The following is a 17,528-nucleotide window of genomic DNA, read 5'->3' as shown; positions in this document are numbered from 1 at the left end:
CTCTGAAGTGAAGCTATGTCCAAGACCCCAAGTATCGTCCCCGTTCGGTGTCCAAAAGAACAAACATAGCCTACATATATATCCATGCACCCGCTCATGGCGTGTCTCGAGCTTAGAGCTTAGAGACAGCTCTGTTATTTTAAATCTGACACATATAACGAGGAGCGCCGCTGCCGCACTGAGGGACGGCGGTTATAATACTAATCATTTTGTAAATCAAATAGCCTGCAGTGGACTGTAACATTGCGTGGTCAGATCATACACTACAGAATTATATGGATCGGTTGGTGACTATATGACGTTGATTAGGTCTAATGATTAGGTTATTCATCGCAGCCATGCTGGGTTTAACGAGATGGCTCAGTGCAACTGTTTTTGTCATGTTGCAGTCTATCGTTTGATAATCCGATTGATTTATAAAACATTTAGCATTATGAACTGAAGCAGAAGCTCATTTGTTGCGCCGCAAAACAGAGGCCAGCCAGCGGTACCGTGACCCGTTCACTTCTCTCTGCCTGCACAGTCAGTAATCCATTCCAAGCCCCCCGCCTCCACTCACACAAGTGAATCGCCATAGCGCAGCCCTCTTCATATAATAAATACATACTTGTAGGCTATATAGCCTACACATTACACAAATAACAGAATTGCTATTTTTATTGTAATAACATGTGTGTGTGTGTGTGTGTGTGTGTGTGTGTGTGTGTGTGTGTGTGTGTGTGTGTGTGTGTGTGTGTGTGTGTGTGTGCGCGAACTTCGAGACGAGTTGGTGACAGTGGTTTGTATTTTGATTTGAAATAAATAATGATGAATAGATGTCTACTGTTCATGCTTGTGTGTGTTTTTTTTAGACAATAGACCACTTAGCAATTGCTTTAACTATGAAAGAAATGAAGACGATGAAGGATATCGATGAAATGTATGTTTCACTATATATAAAATATATACCTTGACTCTCCCTCTGAATGAAATTAAAAATCGGGTCCTAATAATTAACCCTAAAAATCTATAGACCTACCCTTAGGTTTAGCTGGAACACACGCTCAGCATCGCGGGGTTAATGGTAGGCCTACTTGGTAACTATACTTAAAAGGTCTACTTTATCCCATCACAACTATAGTGATTTTGCAGCTATTTTCAATGAACAGTATGGTCTATTGTTGATTAATGTGGTCATTTCAATCTAGGCGCCGTAATGCGCAAAATGGAGTCGACCGGTGGCCACTGATGGCCTATTATTCAGTAATAATTAGCATAAGTTATTATTAACGAAAAACATCTAATACTATTTTAAATTGGTCTAGTAAAGTTAGTAACTAATCAGAAGCAGCAACCATTTTGTTTCAAACAACTGTTTGAAAAAACTGCTTGTTTTTCGTTAATAATAATACATGCTAATTATTATTGAACGGTAAGTATGCTGGTATGTACGCTATGGTACACTATAAGCTTGTATATCTGTTTATTTTAAGAATGCGCCGCTGCATTCTGTCAGAATCTCGTGTGTGTGTGTGTGTGTGTGTGTGTGTGTGTGTGTGTGTGTGTGTGTGTGTGTGTGTGTGTGTGTGTGCACACATGTGTCACACATGATGTGTGCTATATATTTTATAGCTCTAGAGACGCAGAGACAGAGACATATTTATTTAAAATCATCCTGGCACGTAGGCCTATAGACAACGGCGTCAACTCCGCGCAAGAGCCAAAGCACCCGCTGGCAAAATAATAAGCCAATAATAATAAGTTAATATATATAGGCTACTCTAAGGTGGGCACCTGTCGTTATAAACCTTCTGCACTTGCCTATAAAGCCAATGAACGGAGCTCATTTCTCTCTCTCTCTCTCTCTCTCTCTCTCTCTTTCTCTCTCTCTCTCTCTCCATCTGCCGTGCACATGCAAAGAGCGCATGCAGGTATCCAACTATCCAACATTGATAAACTGGTTCGCTTATATCCGTGCAGTATAACATCAAAGTCCAGTAGGCCTATAGTCCATTTATCGACGATCCAGCAGCACAGTAGCATATACAGTAGGCCTATTAATCATCATCAATGAACATGTGTCAGCCGCTGTTGTCAAACTGCCCCCCCCCCCCCCTATCTGTCTATCTGCATGCTACGACAGACAGACAGACAGACCTGTCAATGCGCTATACGGTGGCCAGGGGGGTGTCATGCAGGGGCGTTATCTTCTTATAACGTCAGGCTTCACTGATATAATATCAGTGAAGCCACCACAGCTCATGAAACATAATAGGCTGCATGGCTAACAGGGCTTAGTGCTTCCTATACCATATCTCTCCTTTCTCTGGCTCTATGACTTATACGCCCATGAAAAATGGAAAATATAAATTGCATTGAGTGTATACCATTTGGAATTATACCAATCGGTTGAGATTTGGCAGATTATAGCCAATGTTAAATATCAACTTTTTGCGCGACGGGCCATTGGGACTGTGGCGGCGGTGTTTTACCTATACTTGTGAGGACCTCTGCTTGGATTCATGGTGAGTGCGCACCGAAAAGTAATTGGAATATATTTTTCTTGCCACATTATAAACAAGTTTACTTTACCTCCTCACTGTCCTCAGTGTTTGGGACGGGATGTAGGCCTGTATCATGTGCTGTCTGCGTGCATATAGCGCTGCGCTCCAGTGAAATTGTCATTGCTTGAGAAAAACGGATAAGGGCTTATTGGTGGGTTTTCCGTAGATATTAAGGACTAGTTAGTCCTTAATATATAACTAGTCCTATATTTCCGTTGTGGAATATATAGAAGTCATGAGAGGCATGAAAGGAGTCATGAGAGTCTCATGACTTCTATATATTCCGCAACGGAATATAGGAATCCAACTCGAGGCTGGTGCATTGTAACCTGACGCTGCCAGACCAATACCGCCCTCATTTGGCAGCGTCAGGTTAGGTGCATTGGGCGGCAGGAGCGACCTTGTGGGTGAGTATATAGGCTGTGTTAAATCGAATGTATTGTAATGTATTATATTTACCAAATTTTCGGTGGGACTTGTGTTGTAGGTGACAAAGGCTATAGCAATGGCTGACTATATTTAGTAACGCCATTGCAGGATCCAGCGACTGCCCAGGAGCGCATGCAGTTCCAAGCTGCGCATATTAAAACCCGTGGTACAGTAGAGCGCTGCATTGGCCTGTTAAAGGGTGAGATGCTTTTGGTCACATGTGTAGTAGCCTAGCTCTTTATTTTCTGACATCATTTATTATTTGTATATTTACGTTTCATGCATTAATTTGTATCAAAGGCAGGTGGATTTGCTTGAGCAGCAATGGGGGCACGCTATATTGTACAAGCCAGTGAAGGCATGCAACATCATATTGTCCTGTGCGGTGTTGCACAATATTGCCGGTCAATGGCGTGCCCCTGGACCTTCAGACCTTCAGCTCCCACCAGATGAGCCGATGCCCATTGACCACACACCGGAAAACCCCTACCCGAGGGTTATAGACAGAGGAGAGAGGACCTCATAAGGCGGTTCTAAAAAAGTAAGTAAAGTATAGCCTACAGTTTGGAATTGGCCCAGATACGTTACACATGTTAAAATGCACTTCACTTTTTTCTCACTTCATTCAAAGATGGTTTAAAAACATTGGCATATAACAGCAAAGGCAACGAATTGAAATATGGGCATGCACCTATAAAGCTCGATGTAAAATCAAGGCATATAGCAAAAAAAGACCCTCGTTTAATAAATACTCTTTGCACAATGTTTACTCCCAAAAAATGTTGTATTTATTCTGCAGTTGCCTGCCGACTCTATCCACACTCGCCGTGAGATTGACTATGGATGTTGTATTTATGTCCCTCAGGGCCTGGACAATGTCACGCTGCCTGGCCAGGACCACGTCGTTGAGCACCGGGCTCGTTCCTGAGCCTGGCGTGGGGGACCGTCCTGCAGGAGCAGAGGGGCGCTGCATGCAGGATCCCGCACCGCTGCTGTGAGCTGGCGCGGCTCACCGCTGCTATAGCCTTCTCTGAAATGACATTGGATTGGCCTATAATAAATAAATATTTCAACCCGTATTTGAATGTGTGAATATTGTACTAATTATATGGTCCAATAATAGGTTTTGGTTACTGGTATATGATATAGGCATGCAGGCTACCTAGTTTAGTTTAAAACATACCTGGCCACCACCAGTCAGCAGCTGAGCCTGGCGGAGCTGGGACGCTTTTTTTCCGTACACATTTTGATATCCGACCACTTCTTCTTGACCTAATGAACGGTATAAATTAGCGCTTTTCCAAAGCTAGGTTATCACATATATATTTATTATTCAAATCTATATTCAAGTACCGTATATTGAAGCATGTCAAACAAACCTCTGCTCTTGTTCTCTCGACTTGGGAGACTCTGTTCACCTGGCTGGTGATGCGAGTCCACACCTTCGTTTTAATTTCATTGCCGACACCACTGTTGGCAACGGCGAATAAAAGTTTGCGGTTTGATTCCACCTCAGTCCATATTGTAAAATGAATTACATTGTCTGTCTGTCTGTCTGTCTGTGCACGCGCGCACGGCATTGCGGTGTTGGAACAGCGGAAAAAAAACTGTGCCAAATGTAGAATATATTATATTTCTTAATTATTTAAATTCCAAAAAATATGAAAAAATATGACTATTGACATACAAATAAAGATGTATGTCAATCATGTAACATGTAAGGATCAAATGACTTAGGCCAATATCTGAATCAAATGACTTAGGCCAATATCTGAACATGTCATTTTAACTTAGGCAATTATAAACGTTATTTAGGCCAAATGACTTCTGCAATAAGTGACTTAGGCAAAATGTTTTATTCCTATTATTTTTAATAGACCATGGTTTAGGGTCAGCCACAGAGTCTTTAAAATAATATCAGAGCACAAAGACATTTGACACTGAATGGGAGTGAATGGTACTGAATGGGACTGAAATTAATTTAATTTAAAAACTATTAATTCAATTCATTTAACAAACTATTAAATCTGCATTCCATGCTTCGGAATATTAGAAAAAATATACAGATATCTATATTATATGTATATATGGCATTATTATTATTATTATTATTATTTATTTATTACGCACGCACGCGCGCGCGCACGTGCGAACACACACGCTCACGCACACGTACGTGCTGAGCAACATAACGGGCACACGGTCACACATGCGTGTGTGCTGTGAAACACCAATCGTCACGCGCCACGTGTGGCGCGTGACGCTACACATACTAAGCACTGCAGCTCTGCACACCCATGACCGCATCGCATGACGCATGACAAAAAAAACAAACACCAATCGTCACGCGCCACGCGTGCACGCATACTAAGCACTGCAGCTCTGCACACCCATGACCGCATCGCGTGCGACTGACTGAAAAAATATTGACGCGATATTTGAGAAAAACGCATAAACGCATAAAGGCACGCGTTGCTTGATGCGTGCGTTGATTGATGCGTTACGCATGCCCGCGTTGCGCGTTGCGCGTTCCCATTGAAAATGAATGGGGAGATAATTAACACGTTCACACGGAGCAGTGCAGCGCAGCGCAAATCTAACGCGGTCAAGCGACGCGTCTTGTGTTAAGCCTGGCACTAACGGAGCGCCATACACACACACACACACACACACACACACACACACACACACACACACACACACACACACACACACACACACACACACACACACACACACACACACACACACACACAAAAGACAGACAAGGAGAGAGAGAGAGAGAGAGAGAGAGAGAGAGAGGGAGAAAGAGAGAAGGGGGATAAAGTGAGTGTGAGCGTACGTGCGTGCGTGTCTGTCGGGGGGGGGGGGGGGGGGGGGGGTGCGGTCGAACACCCACAGAGTTGGGGCTCTTAAATATGAATTTTTTTTGAGGGGATTCAGGAGTCAAACTGAGAACATATGGATTGCATAAACAGTATTACAAATCACATTGGCACACACACACACACACACACACACACGCGCACCCACACACAAATGGGCAGACCATGAGAGTTTTTGGTGTAAATGATCCGTCAGCCGTCTAGCCAGCCTGCGGCTGACACATATTGGATCTCCCTATCCCAGCAGCACTTTCTGTTTGAAAATCGGCACAGCGCTATAGGCCAGGGGGTCAGACTGCAAAACAGCTCATGTGGAAATTGAGCTTAATTGAGAACAGACGTGTGTGCATGTTTTCCGCGCGTATACGTCCTCACATCTACACAGTAGGTGTGTGTGTGTGTGTGTGTGTGTGTGTGTGTGTGTGTGTGTGTGTGTGCATGCATGACACGCTCTTCTCTTCTCCTCCAGAAGCCATGTCCTCGAATACCGCATGTAGGCCGCAGCTCGTGAACAAAGCCTCCGATGTGGGGGAAATAGCTTTCGTTTGGACCAAAGACAGATAGATGTATACTATCAAATGCCTTGTTTCGGAGGATCAGTCTTAGGTGGTGTAACGTGCACATGCATGTGTGATGCCTCTGATACTCGGCCAGAGCCTACACCCAGCCAACTTCTCTATTGAGCGAGGAAGTGTAAAAGGCATGTAAAAGCCCCGGGCCTCGTGAAATTATCTGTGTTAGTCTGTTTCCAGATACTCCCCACCTCATTTAGCGATTGGTGGTGACACCTGCGTGGCGCCTTTATACACTGGTTGATTCCAAAATGCCTTCGTCTCTTCATGCTAAGGCCTTTCATGCACTCAATTACGTTTTGTTTGGGCGTAGATTGTGTTTAGTGTATTAGAACTATTCAGACGGTAGTGAAGAGCGCAATCTAACTTCATTCAATAAAATCCTAAAAAACTCATTCAGTCATGTGGTGGTCCAATTCTCTTACTTGCCAAATGTAAGATATTTTAGCAAATATTTTAGCAAAACTCCTGACAACATTATTTCATTATAAGAAAAGTTGAACCAAAAAAGAAAAACTATAACTATAGTGAGAAAACAAGAGAGAAACACGTCTACCTGACAGATAATCCAAACAATGCGATACGTTAACCTGACAGTTCACAATGTAGCTTGTGAAACAACTGTGAAGCAAGCTTCTTCCATCTGGCGGAGTCAGGTTAGTGAAGCAAAAAGAAAGCAACAAAAAAAAGGCACTCAAATGTGGATAATTTAATTAAATTGTAAATGGTAAAATATTACAAAGCCTATATTGATTTTGGCTAAGTAATGCATGGCAGTTTTAATGAAAGTCAGCAGGAGTAAGACAATACGTGAGTGAGAACAAGGGGGAGGAGATAGTGCTATTCTGATGTAGTTGTTCTTTAGACTATTACTAATTTGTGTATTTGGATGGCCTTCTCATGTGTCCATCTAGAGTGGCTTACTAATTGAGGCTGAATTGCTCAGTGAGCTCCTGAGGCTGTTATAGAAGGTTGAGTCTTCACAAATTAATCTTCACAATTAATACATTATGACATTTGGAACACCTCTATCTCAATTTACTTTTAGAAAACACACTCACGCACGCACGCACGCACGCCACAAGGCATACTGGTACAGTACATGCACCTTCCTCTCTGGCCTACGCAGCAGTGTTGGCTGGGTATGGGTGCCCTGCGGCTGGATGAAAGGCACTTGAGTAGGCGGCTTAGGAGTGGCCAACCGCAGCATCTCAATAAGTGTGTGCATGCAATGTGTATACACAGAGAGAGAGAGAGAGAGAGAGAGAGGGGGGGGGTACTGGTATCTCAATGTTTTTGGCTGGGGACCAGCATGTTTGAATGCTAAACAAAAACTGCATATCGGTATAGTGGACTTTTTACAACATGCTGTACCTGCTGCTCATCCACATGTTGTGCCCCATACAGGGACCTGTTCTCTCTGTGCCTGCCTGAGCGTTGCAAAGACACTCACACTAATAATATCCCTCTCCAGCTATGTTTCACACATGAAGTCTAGTCTACATCAGCAGCAGTAAGGACAACATTTTTCCACGTGATTGAATTTTTTTAGGCAACTCTGAATGGATGTGTAAGCCAATGATACTCACAGTCAATTTTGCACGATGAAGGGAACTGAGCAATCTGTCTGTCGTGTTCATTGAACATGGCTGATGTGCCACACGCCACCCTGTGCGCCAACATACAGCAGCACCAGAGGTTCGGTAGACGGGGGGTATTCAATTTTGAAATGCCAAGTCTGCCTCAAACATTACTCGCTTGTAACAAACATTTCCCTTTCACTCCCCCCACCCTCCCCAATGCATGCACAATAATCAAATGGCTTGCTGTTGTTGCTGTTGTAGGAGAGACCGGAGTTGAAAGTCTGTTCGGGGTAAGCTATAGCTACGCATCACCTTAACATCCTCAGAATGATCACTGGCAGCATCCTGTCAGCCTTGTTTTCCTTCACACTTTGTCTTTGTTCCAACTGTTCTCTCACTCCCACGCTCTCGAAAACATTCCCCTGCCATATTTTGCCTTTCAATCAAATGTCTCTCTCTCCCTCATTCCTCTGCTCATTCCATGCATGGGAGAAGTACTATACAATACAGTAGTCCTAATAGCCCACTACTGTATGTGGATGTGTATCTTTGTTATTGTTATGTTGTGTTAGCATAGTACTGTGTGGACTTGACCACTTGTATTTTGCTGCTTGTGTACGATATGAGTAGTGACAAATACACCTCATTCTTGAGTCTTCACATCTTCAATTCTTGTGTTGCTCACCAAAATAGCAGGTGCATGGTTGCATGGTTAAGCCAGAACTGCCAAGAAACAGTGGAATAAGAAAATAATATAACTAACATACAAAAGGGTGCCATCGCACTGTAGTGCTTGGCCCCTAATAATATGAATAATAACAACAACAACAATACAGTATATCATATTTGTATAGTTATATTCTGCACCCTAAAAATTACTTTACATAAACTGATCAAATAAAAACATTAAGCCAAACAAATGGGAAATTGTGTCTAAAGCTAAAAAACGAATTGAAAATAGAACGTTAGAACATTCAGAAAAGGGTACGAGGGTATTAGCTGGAGGGAGAAAGTCTTAGTTAAACTTTCAGACCACTGGACATCCCTCAGGCAATCTGACCATGTTCAGCACAAGAGCAGACCGCAAGATGTCTAGACAGTCTGTACAAACGGCAAGGTACCATCAAAGGATCTGCAGGCAACACTGGCATCAGCCAATATCAAAGCGCATGAGTCAACCATCCGAAAGAAAGTGCAAAACTATGAGGATAGGCATGAAAAATAAGCCTCTCTTCTCAAACATAAATAAACAAATAAATAAATGCACAGCTTGCCTCGGCTCTCAAATGAGAATATTAATGCACAGCCTATAACACAAAGCCGGGGTGAAGTGTGACATGTGCTTTGGACAGATGGATCCAAGGTTGAGTTCTTTCACAGCAATGGCAGGTTTCACATTGGGTGAAAACCCGAAAAATGCCTTTGACCGCAAAAGGTTTACAAAGTTAACATTGGTCTATTATTTCTACCCTTTAATATTACCAATCGGTATTGTGTTGTATTTCCTTTTCATTGTTGAAGGATCGGGCATTCGTGGAATGAGCAACACAGCAAAATGTGTGGGTAGCCAAAATCCCCTGTAATGTGGTTGGCCTTCACTATCATTTCACAGGTCTGTGTATGAATCTTCCACACACTACTGAGATGCCTGACACTATGTGTAAAATGAATACAGTTTAAAAATGGCCAATTCTGTTTGTTTTGTTCTTTCCTTATTACTGTGGGATGGTGTGATCGGGATCCGATGGTAATTCCGACGGAGCATTAATCCGACATGTGTGAACACCGGTCGGACTAGCGCTCGAACATGCGCTGCTCCCGTGCTTGTGGTTATGGTTAGGTTAGGGTTTGAGGTAGGTTGTTGGTCTAATGACTGTCAGAGTGACCAATAATAGTGTCGGAACTAAAGCCTGTGATCACCCGTGTGATCATCCAATCCACACAATTTGCTGAGTTATTCATTCCACGAATGCCCAGATCCTTACAAGCTGTACCTCGTTGTAAAGGTGACGAATCAATGATGAAAATGATAGGCCTATTAAAGGGGGAAATCACTTTTTTATAGGCAGTTTATAAGCATGTTGGTGAGAGCATTATAGTGTGTGGACTGACCTGGTCAGCTAGCCATCATACCATCATTTTAGTGTACGGTGATGGGTGCGTGCGTGCGTGCGTGCATGCGTGCGTGCGTGCGTGCGCGCACGTGTGTGCTGTAGACGTGAACTCCAGCAAAAGCAATACACAATAATCTTTACAATACACCTACTCATAAGACACATCACACATGCACCTCCCACGGCGTATCACACTTCCCCACATGATTTGGCCCGTGATGACAACATAATTTCTCCCGAAAGAGAGAGAGAGAGAGAGAGAGAGAGATAGAGAGACTGAGTGGTTTTATAATCCCTGATTAAAACACTAAATATACTGAGACACATAAGACATTTTGTTCTCTCTGTCTATAATTCCACCTGCTGCTCACAATTCAATGGGCTTCATTGGCAAGAGAGTTGAACAATGCTGCCAAGGCGGTGAGATACTGAGATACTTTTTCATATTAAATCACTTCAGCTAGATGTGTTGGTGACTGTATGTTTATGTTTCAGTGTTTGGTGACAGTCTGGCTTGCCGTTCAGTTCGTATAAGCCATATCTGTTTTACCAAATATTATTATTTTCAGGTTTTATCTTCTAAAGCAGTCATCGCAGTCCTTGAAATTCGCAGTCCTTGAAAGCAGTCATCGCAGTCCTTGAAATTCACTACTTGGGAGATAAATTAGCACAACGAGTTCCTTCAGGTGCCGGTGCTGACGAAGCTCACGCCGAAACGAGTCATGCTAATAATTACGTTGATGACGCAGTAAGTTATCCGTCTTTGTTCCCTGGAATGTGCAGTCCCTTCCTTGGAAGGTTTATCTCTCTTTGTTCCCTGGAATGTGCAGTCCCTTCCTTGGAAGGTTTATCTCTCTTTTTGAAGTCTATGACTTGCACCTCCCACAAGTCTTTTTTGTATCTAAACCAACTATTGACACCTCAGATGGCAATAACTCCTTTCCATTCATTCCAAAACTCTTAAACATGTTGTCTTTAACCAGCTTTCTCTCCATTTCTCACAGAACAACCTGCTGGATCCCAACCAGTCAGGATTCAAACTGGCCCACTCCATGGAAACGGCACTCCTTGAGTCCTTGCAGTCACAGAAGCACTACATGCTGCTGCAGGCTGCCTCCCACGCTGTAGCCCTGATTCTTCTAGATCTATCAGCAGCATTTGACACAGTGAACCACCAGCTGCTCCTGGACACTCTCGCTGACCTAGGCATCACTGGGACAGCACTAAAGTGGTTCTCCTCCTACCTAACCGACCCGACCTACCAAGTTTCTTGACAAGGTTTGCTTTCATCCCCCCAAACCCTCCTAACTGCATGGGGTCCCACAGGGATCTATACTAGCCCCCCTCCTTTTCTCCCTGTACATTAAATCTGTTGGTGCTGTCATCTGTGCTTACAATCTATCTTATCACTGACATGCCGATGAAACAACTGTTTCTATCCTTCCCCCTCTCTGCTACACAGGTGAAAGAGCTCATGCCTGGCTGACATCTCACAGTGGATGTCTTCTTAACACCTCAAGCTGAACCCAGACCAGCGTATCTTCTTTCCAGCTAAGTCCTGCCCCACGCAGCATCTAACTATTTCCATAGACAACGCCTTGGTGACTTCGGTTCTAATCTCTCAAAGGACAGATTCTGTGCTGCGAAACAAACAGCAGAGGGTGCTGTTTATTTCTTTTTTTTGCCGATGGGTTCCCAGATTGCTTCGGTTCCAACAGTCAAGAAGAAGAACCTTGGTGTTATCCTGGACAGTCAGCTCTCATTCAAAGTACACATTACAACGGTCACTCAATCCTGTAGGTCCACAGTCTATAACATTCAAGGATTAAACCCTTCCTCACCCAGGAGTCAGCCCAGCTCCTTATCCAGACATCAGTCACATAAAAACTTGACTATTGACTCTCTCCTTACTGGTCTACCGGCATGTGCACTTAAGCCTCTCCAATTGATCCATGATGCCACAGCACGCTTGGTCTTCAACCAGCCAACATTCTCACATGTCTCCCCCTTCTCCACTCCCTCCATTGGCTGGTTACTGCCCGCACAGAGTACTAAACTCTGATGTTGGCCTACAAAGATGTTATTCCTGCAGCACTTGCCATAGCACTGGTGTATGCAAAGGCTAAACTTATTTAATTTAGATAGCATATTATTATATTTATTATAGCCTGTATATATTTTTATATGTATTAGGCCTATATATTATCATATTATACATTGTAAAGTGAATATTGAAATTGGGGTCATGTGGGTCATGTTTTTGACACACACACACACACACACACACACGCACACACACACACACACACACACACACACACACACACACACACACACACACACACACACACACACACACACACACACACACACACACACACACACACACACACACACACACACACACACACACACACACACACAGTTCTGTTTGTTTGTTTATTTGACCCATCTGTCAGCACCCCCACCCCCATCTCTCTTACCTATGGCCATGAAGTCCTCGAGGTCCCAGGCCTGTAGTTGAGCTAAGGGCCCGCTGTAGAGCAGGAGGCCATCTGCCACCTCGGTGATGAACTCCAGAGACACGTGGCTCTCGAAGCAGGGCAGCATGGGCGGAAACCAAGCATAGCCGTTACCGTGGAAACTGTGCTTGGTCTGCTGGCACTCGGGTCCCTCGAACGGCGCCGGGCACTGGCATCTATAGGGAGCAGCATGAGCCAAAACATATCAATAAGTTACCAAACAGAATAGTCTCATGTCATTTTTATTACTTCTTTACTCTGCTCTGGCCCTTACATTTCCAGGCCTCATTTGACTCCCTCTGGAGCTGTGGAAATGCAGTTAAACATTTGCGAAATGCGCACAGCGCAGATTCACGCACGCACACACGTGCATATGCACACATGTGCACATACACACACACAGTATGTACAACAAACACGTCCAATGTTGTCCATCACATCATGCAAATCATCTCATTTAGAACAAGCTCTCGCTCTCCATCACTCTCTCAACCGCCCATCTTCTCTCCCTTAATTTCCTCTCTCTCTCTCTCCCTCCCTCCCTCTCTCTCTCTCTCTCTCCCTCCCTCCCTCTCTCTCTCTCTCTCCCCCTCCCTCCCTCCCTCCCTCTCTCTCTCTCTCTCTCCCTCCCTCCCTCCATCTCGCAATCTATTTGTTTTATCCTCTCATACAGTGTTCAGCCATCCTTCCTCCAGCAACCCTCCAGCCATCTCTATCTCTCTCTGATGCAGATGTTCTCATTAGTGACAGTACCGTGGGGGAAAACACCTCATCACTGGAAACACAATCCTCGTCTATCTCGTGCAGTGCTCACACCAGCCAGATATTTCGTGAAGCCTCATTTGAAATCGGTAGTTCATATAATGGCCTGTTGTGGCGCTGGACTGGACCCAAAAAGCCCCATAGCCCCATAGAGGCCCATGTATTTTGGCCCAACTTCACCTAGACTGTATTACCTTAATAAACATGGTCATGAATACTTTCTTCTTCCAGTCACTAGTTTAAAGTCTCATTTCTAATGTCATAATATTCTTTTTGGAAAATTATGGTCCCATTAATTAAAATAATGACCATAAAGTCGCGTATGTTCTGAGGGGCGTGGCTACCGTTACCGTCTATGATCGAGATTCCCCTCCCACTCAAGAGTCTTCTCCACCCCCTCTAGTGACAAAATAAAAACCAACAGAGAAGAAGGGGGGAAGTCCCGCCTCGTTGTCTGGGCAGCCAATGGCCAGCTGGACCCAAACGGAGCTAGCCAATGGCCAGCTGGTCCAAAACGGATCTAGAAAGATGGCGATTTACAGTGCATTAGAATGCAAGGGATTTCAGGCTTCATTTTACGTTCATGTTAGACCCGGGGAACGCTTTGTCCATATTTTTTACAGTATATGGCTCAAACGCATGCACACATTCACTCTCTCTCTCTCTCTCGCGCTCTCTCTTCCTCACCTCTCACTGCCTCTACCAACAATCACCCTCCGATGTGGCCGTTGAATCGAAACACTTTGAAATAGGTCAATCTTGTTTCAGAATACGCCCCCTTCCTCTCTTTCTCCTGCTTATTGTTTGCCTGCGTGTGCATGCATACTGTTTGGTGCAACCTTTACTCACCGGGACCCATTGTATTATTTTGACAGAATACAACATTCCCTTTGATTCTTCTTCTTGTTCCTCAAAGCTCCACCCCCTCCTCCTGTCCCAGCTCCTGCACTCTTCTTACACAACATTGCTCCATTCATTACCCATTTGCTTGCTAGGGCTCTCTTTCCTTCTACGTGCTTTGTGCGCACGGTGTACAAAGCCAGCTCCTGTCACCATGCCCCTCTTTGCATTGTGGTACAATGCGATGCACACAGCAACGATGCACACAGCAACAGTCCACACACACACACACACACACACACACACACACACACACACACACCCGCGCGCACACACACACACACACACACACACACACACACACACACACACACACACACACACACACACACACACACACACACACACACACACACACACACACACACACACACACACACACACACACACCCCCCTGTTATTGTCACTGAAAAACCTGAATGCACACTTTACATGATCCAAACATATGCACACACACAGGAGACTCACTTCTAGGCCATACCACTCCTGCAAGGCAATTCCAGCGCTATAACGTTACAATAATAAAGACGTTTTCATTGACAAGTTCTCTGGAGCGGTTCTCACTTCATCCCAGTCACGCTGCTGCCTCCATCACATACACGCGCTTGCACCACACACAAACACAGATTTAAACAATGTGTGTGCACTAGAGACTGACACGGGAGTGGATTTTCGCTCCTGTCCTGTCCCACTCCCACAGAAAAAATCCTGTCCTGTCCCAATCCTGGGCCAGAGTAAAAAAAAAAATCCCATCCTGTCCCACTACTGCATAGAATGACTCCTGATCCCATCCCGCTCCCACCCGAAATTACTTGCGCTCCCATCCCGCTCCTGTTTTTCTTTTTTTAAGTTAGTCATTAGGAAAGGCAATTGATTTTGTGTTATATGGCATTTGGTGCTATATGGCAAAAGGAATAGTTAATGTGTGGTTAATAAAATGCCGTGCCCAGGCCGTAGCGTAACGGTCTGGGCACCGGACTGGTAATCCAGTCGCAGTGTGCCGCGGGTTCGACTCCTGGACCCGACACGGCCTTTACTGCATGTCATCCCCCCATCTCTCTCCCGTTTCCTGTCAGCCTACTGTCTGTCCCTTCAAAAATCAATAAAAAATAAAAATAAAAAATAAAATGCCGTAATCTATTTTAAACAACACAAATCCTCAAAGGCCCAACACATAACAGAGTTCTTGCACCATTTTGAAAGTAAATTAAATTAAGTGTGGAGAGGGGGCCGGCAGACCACTGTGGCCATGCCAGTCACAGTCCAGTTCTGCATGAATTGAGAGCACAATATCTATCTATCTATCTATCTATCTATCTATCTATCTATCTATCTATCTATCTATCTATCTATCTATCTATCTCTAAAAAAAAAATCAATATTTGTGTATGTGGAAGAGTCACATGTGTGCACATGGATGTACTGTAAAAATAATTGCCTGCATCAACATCATGCTAATCCTCAAAGGAAATATGAATAGTTTTAGCAAAAAGAACCAATCCCTCAAATCCTCTTTAGCAATAAAATTCCCACCAGTCTGGTGGGAATTTTATACACATTTTATACACTTTCCCTCCCTAACACGAGTTACACAAGTTAATTGACTGTAGAACAGTTCCTAGAAATTATGAAATTCACCGACCTGGCCATATTAAAACTCCTAAATATCGTGCTCAGCTCTGGGATTTTCCCCAACACATGGAATCAAGGGCTGATAACGCCACTCCACAAAAGTGGAGACAAATATGACCCAAATAACTACCGCGGGATCTGTGTAAACAGCAACCTCGAAAGATCCTCTGCATGATCCTCAACCACAGAATTCTAAATTTCCTCACAGAAAGCAATGTCCTGAGCAAATCACAAATTGGCTTTCTACAAAAATATCAGACCACATTTACACTCTCAACACCGTAATTGACAACCAAATAAACAAAAACAAAAGCTAATTATTCTCCTGCTTTGTCGACAATCAATGTACACTAACAACAAATGCGCAGTTAAAATAGGCGAAAAGCACACAGACTTTTTCCCCCAAAGCCGAGGAGTTAGACAGGGATGCAGCCTGAGTCCAACACTCTTCAACATATATATCAACGAATTAGCAAAAACAGTCTAAAGCTCCAGGCATCCCCTTGGCAAACACATAAATAAAATCAAATGCATACTTTTCGCAGATGACCTGCTGCTGCTGTCTCCAACCAAGGAACGACTACAGCAGCAACTTGATCTCCTACACAAATTCTCTCAGACATGGGCCCTGGCAGTGAACCTAACTAAGACTAAAATACATGATATTTCAAAAAAGATTCTTCCTAAATACAATCCCACTCGAACAAACAAAAAACTATACCTATCTTGGCCTAAACATCAGCAGCACAGGGAACTACAACCAAGCTGTAAAGGACCTGAGAGACAAGGCAAGAAGGGCATTCTATGCTATCAAAATAGACATCCCATTTAAAACCTGGCTTAAAATACTGGACTCTGTGATAGAACCAATTTCCCTCTACGCTTGTGAGATCTGGGGACCATTAGCAAACCATGACCTTGAAAAATGGGATAAACACCAAACCGAGACCCTACACACAGAATTCTGCAAATACATTCTCCGTACCCAGCGAAAAACACCAAAAAATGCATGCAGGGCAGAATTAGGACGATACCCACTCATAATCAAAATAAAAAAGAGAGCACTTAAGTTCTACAACCACCTAAAAGAAAGTGACCTACAGTAGATGCACTCCATAACAAGGCACTCACACACAGCGAAACTCTAGAGAGATGCCCCCTCAGCCAGCTGGCCCTGGAACAAACACAAACAGAGCCACGAGATAGAAAACCCATTGGACTAAACCAAATTATAAAACAGCAAAAAGAAAACTACCTGACCCATTGGAAAGAAGCAACACAAAAGCAGAGTAAACTAGAATGCTATCTAAACAGAGAATATGCAGTGGCAGAATACCTGAGCACCGTGACCGACCCAAAACAAAGAACAACTAACTAGGTACAGACTCAGTGAGCACATTCTTGCGATCGAGAAAGGCCGTCTTAGGCAGACCTGTATCCCGAGAGAAGACAGACTATGCACCCACTGCATTTCAGATTTTGAAAACATGACCAATGACAAAAAAACTCCCATATTTGCTGTGCAAACACAGCAGCAAGATTAGTGAGTTGCTGTGATAGGAGAAGGATATCAAACGGAACACAAC

At 43.8% G+C, this 17,528-nt stretch overlaps 1 protein-coding gene across 1 annotated transcript in view; it reads right to left on the bottom strand.

Annotated features, from left to right (window-relative positions):
* Positions 1-17,528, bottom strand: part of LOC310877409 (neural-cadherin) — a gene marked incomplete at both ends in the record, with an annotated part of 328,331 nt that overhangs the window by 71,974 nt on the left and 238,829 nt on the right. Inside the window, one exon of the mRNA XM_083791243.1 lies at positions 12,610-12,824. Coding sequence (XP_083647369.1) covers positions 12,610-12,824 — 215 coding nt within the window. The remainder of the gene's footprint in view (positions 1-12,609; positions 12,825-17,528) is intronic.

This window comes from Protomyctophum parallelum (assembly GCF_964188405.1).
Source record: "Protomyctophum parallelum genome assembly, chromosome: 2".
Classification (NCBI taxonomy): domain Eukaryota; kingdom Metazoa; phylum Chordata; class Actinopteri; order Myctophiformes; family Myctophidae; genus Protomyctophum; species Protomyctophum parallelum.
The sequence above is the reverse complement of the archived record's forward strand: the minus strand, read 5'-3'. Positions and strand labels throughout refer to the sequence as shown.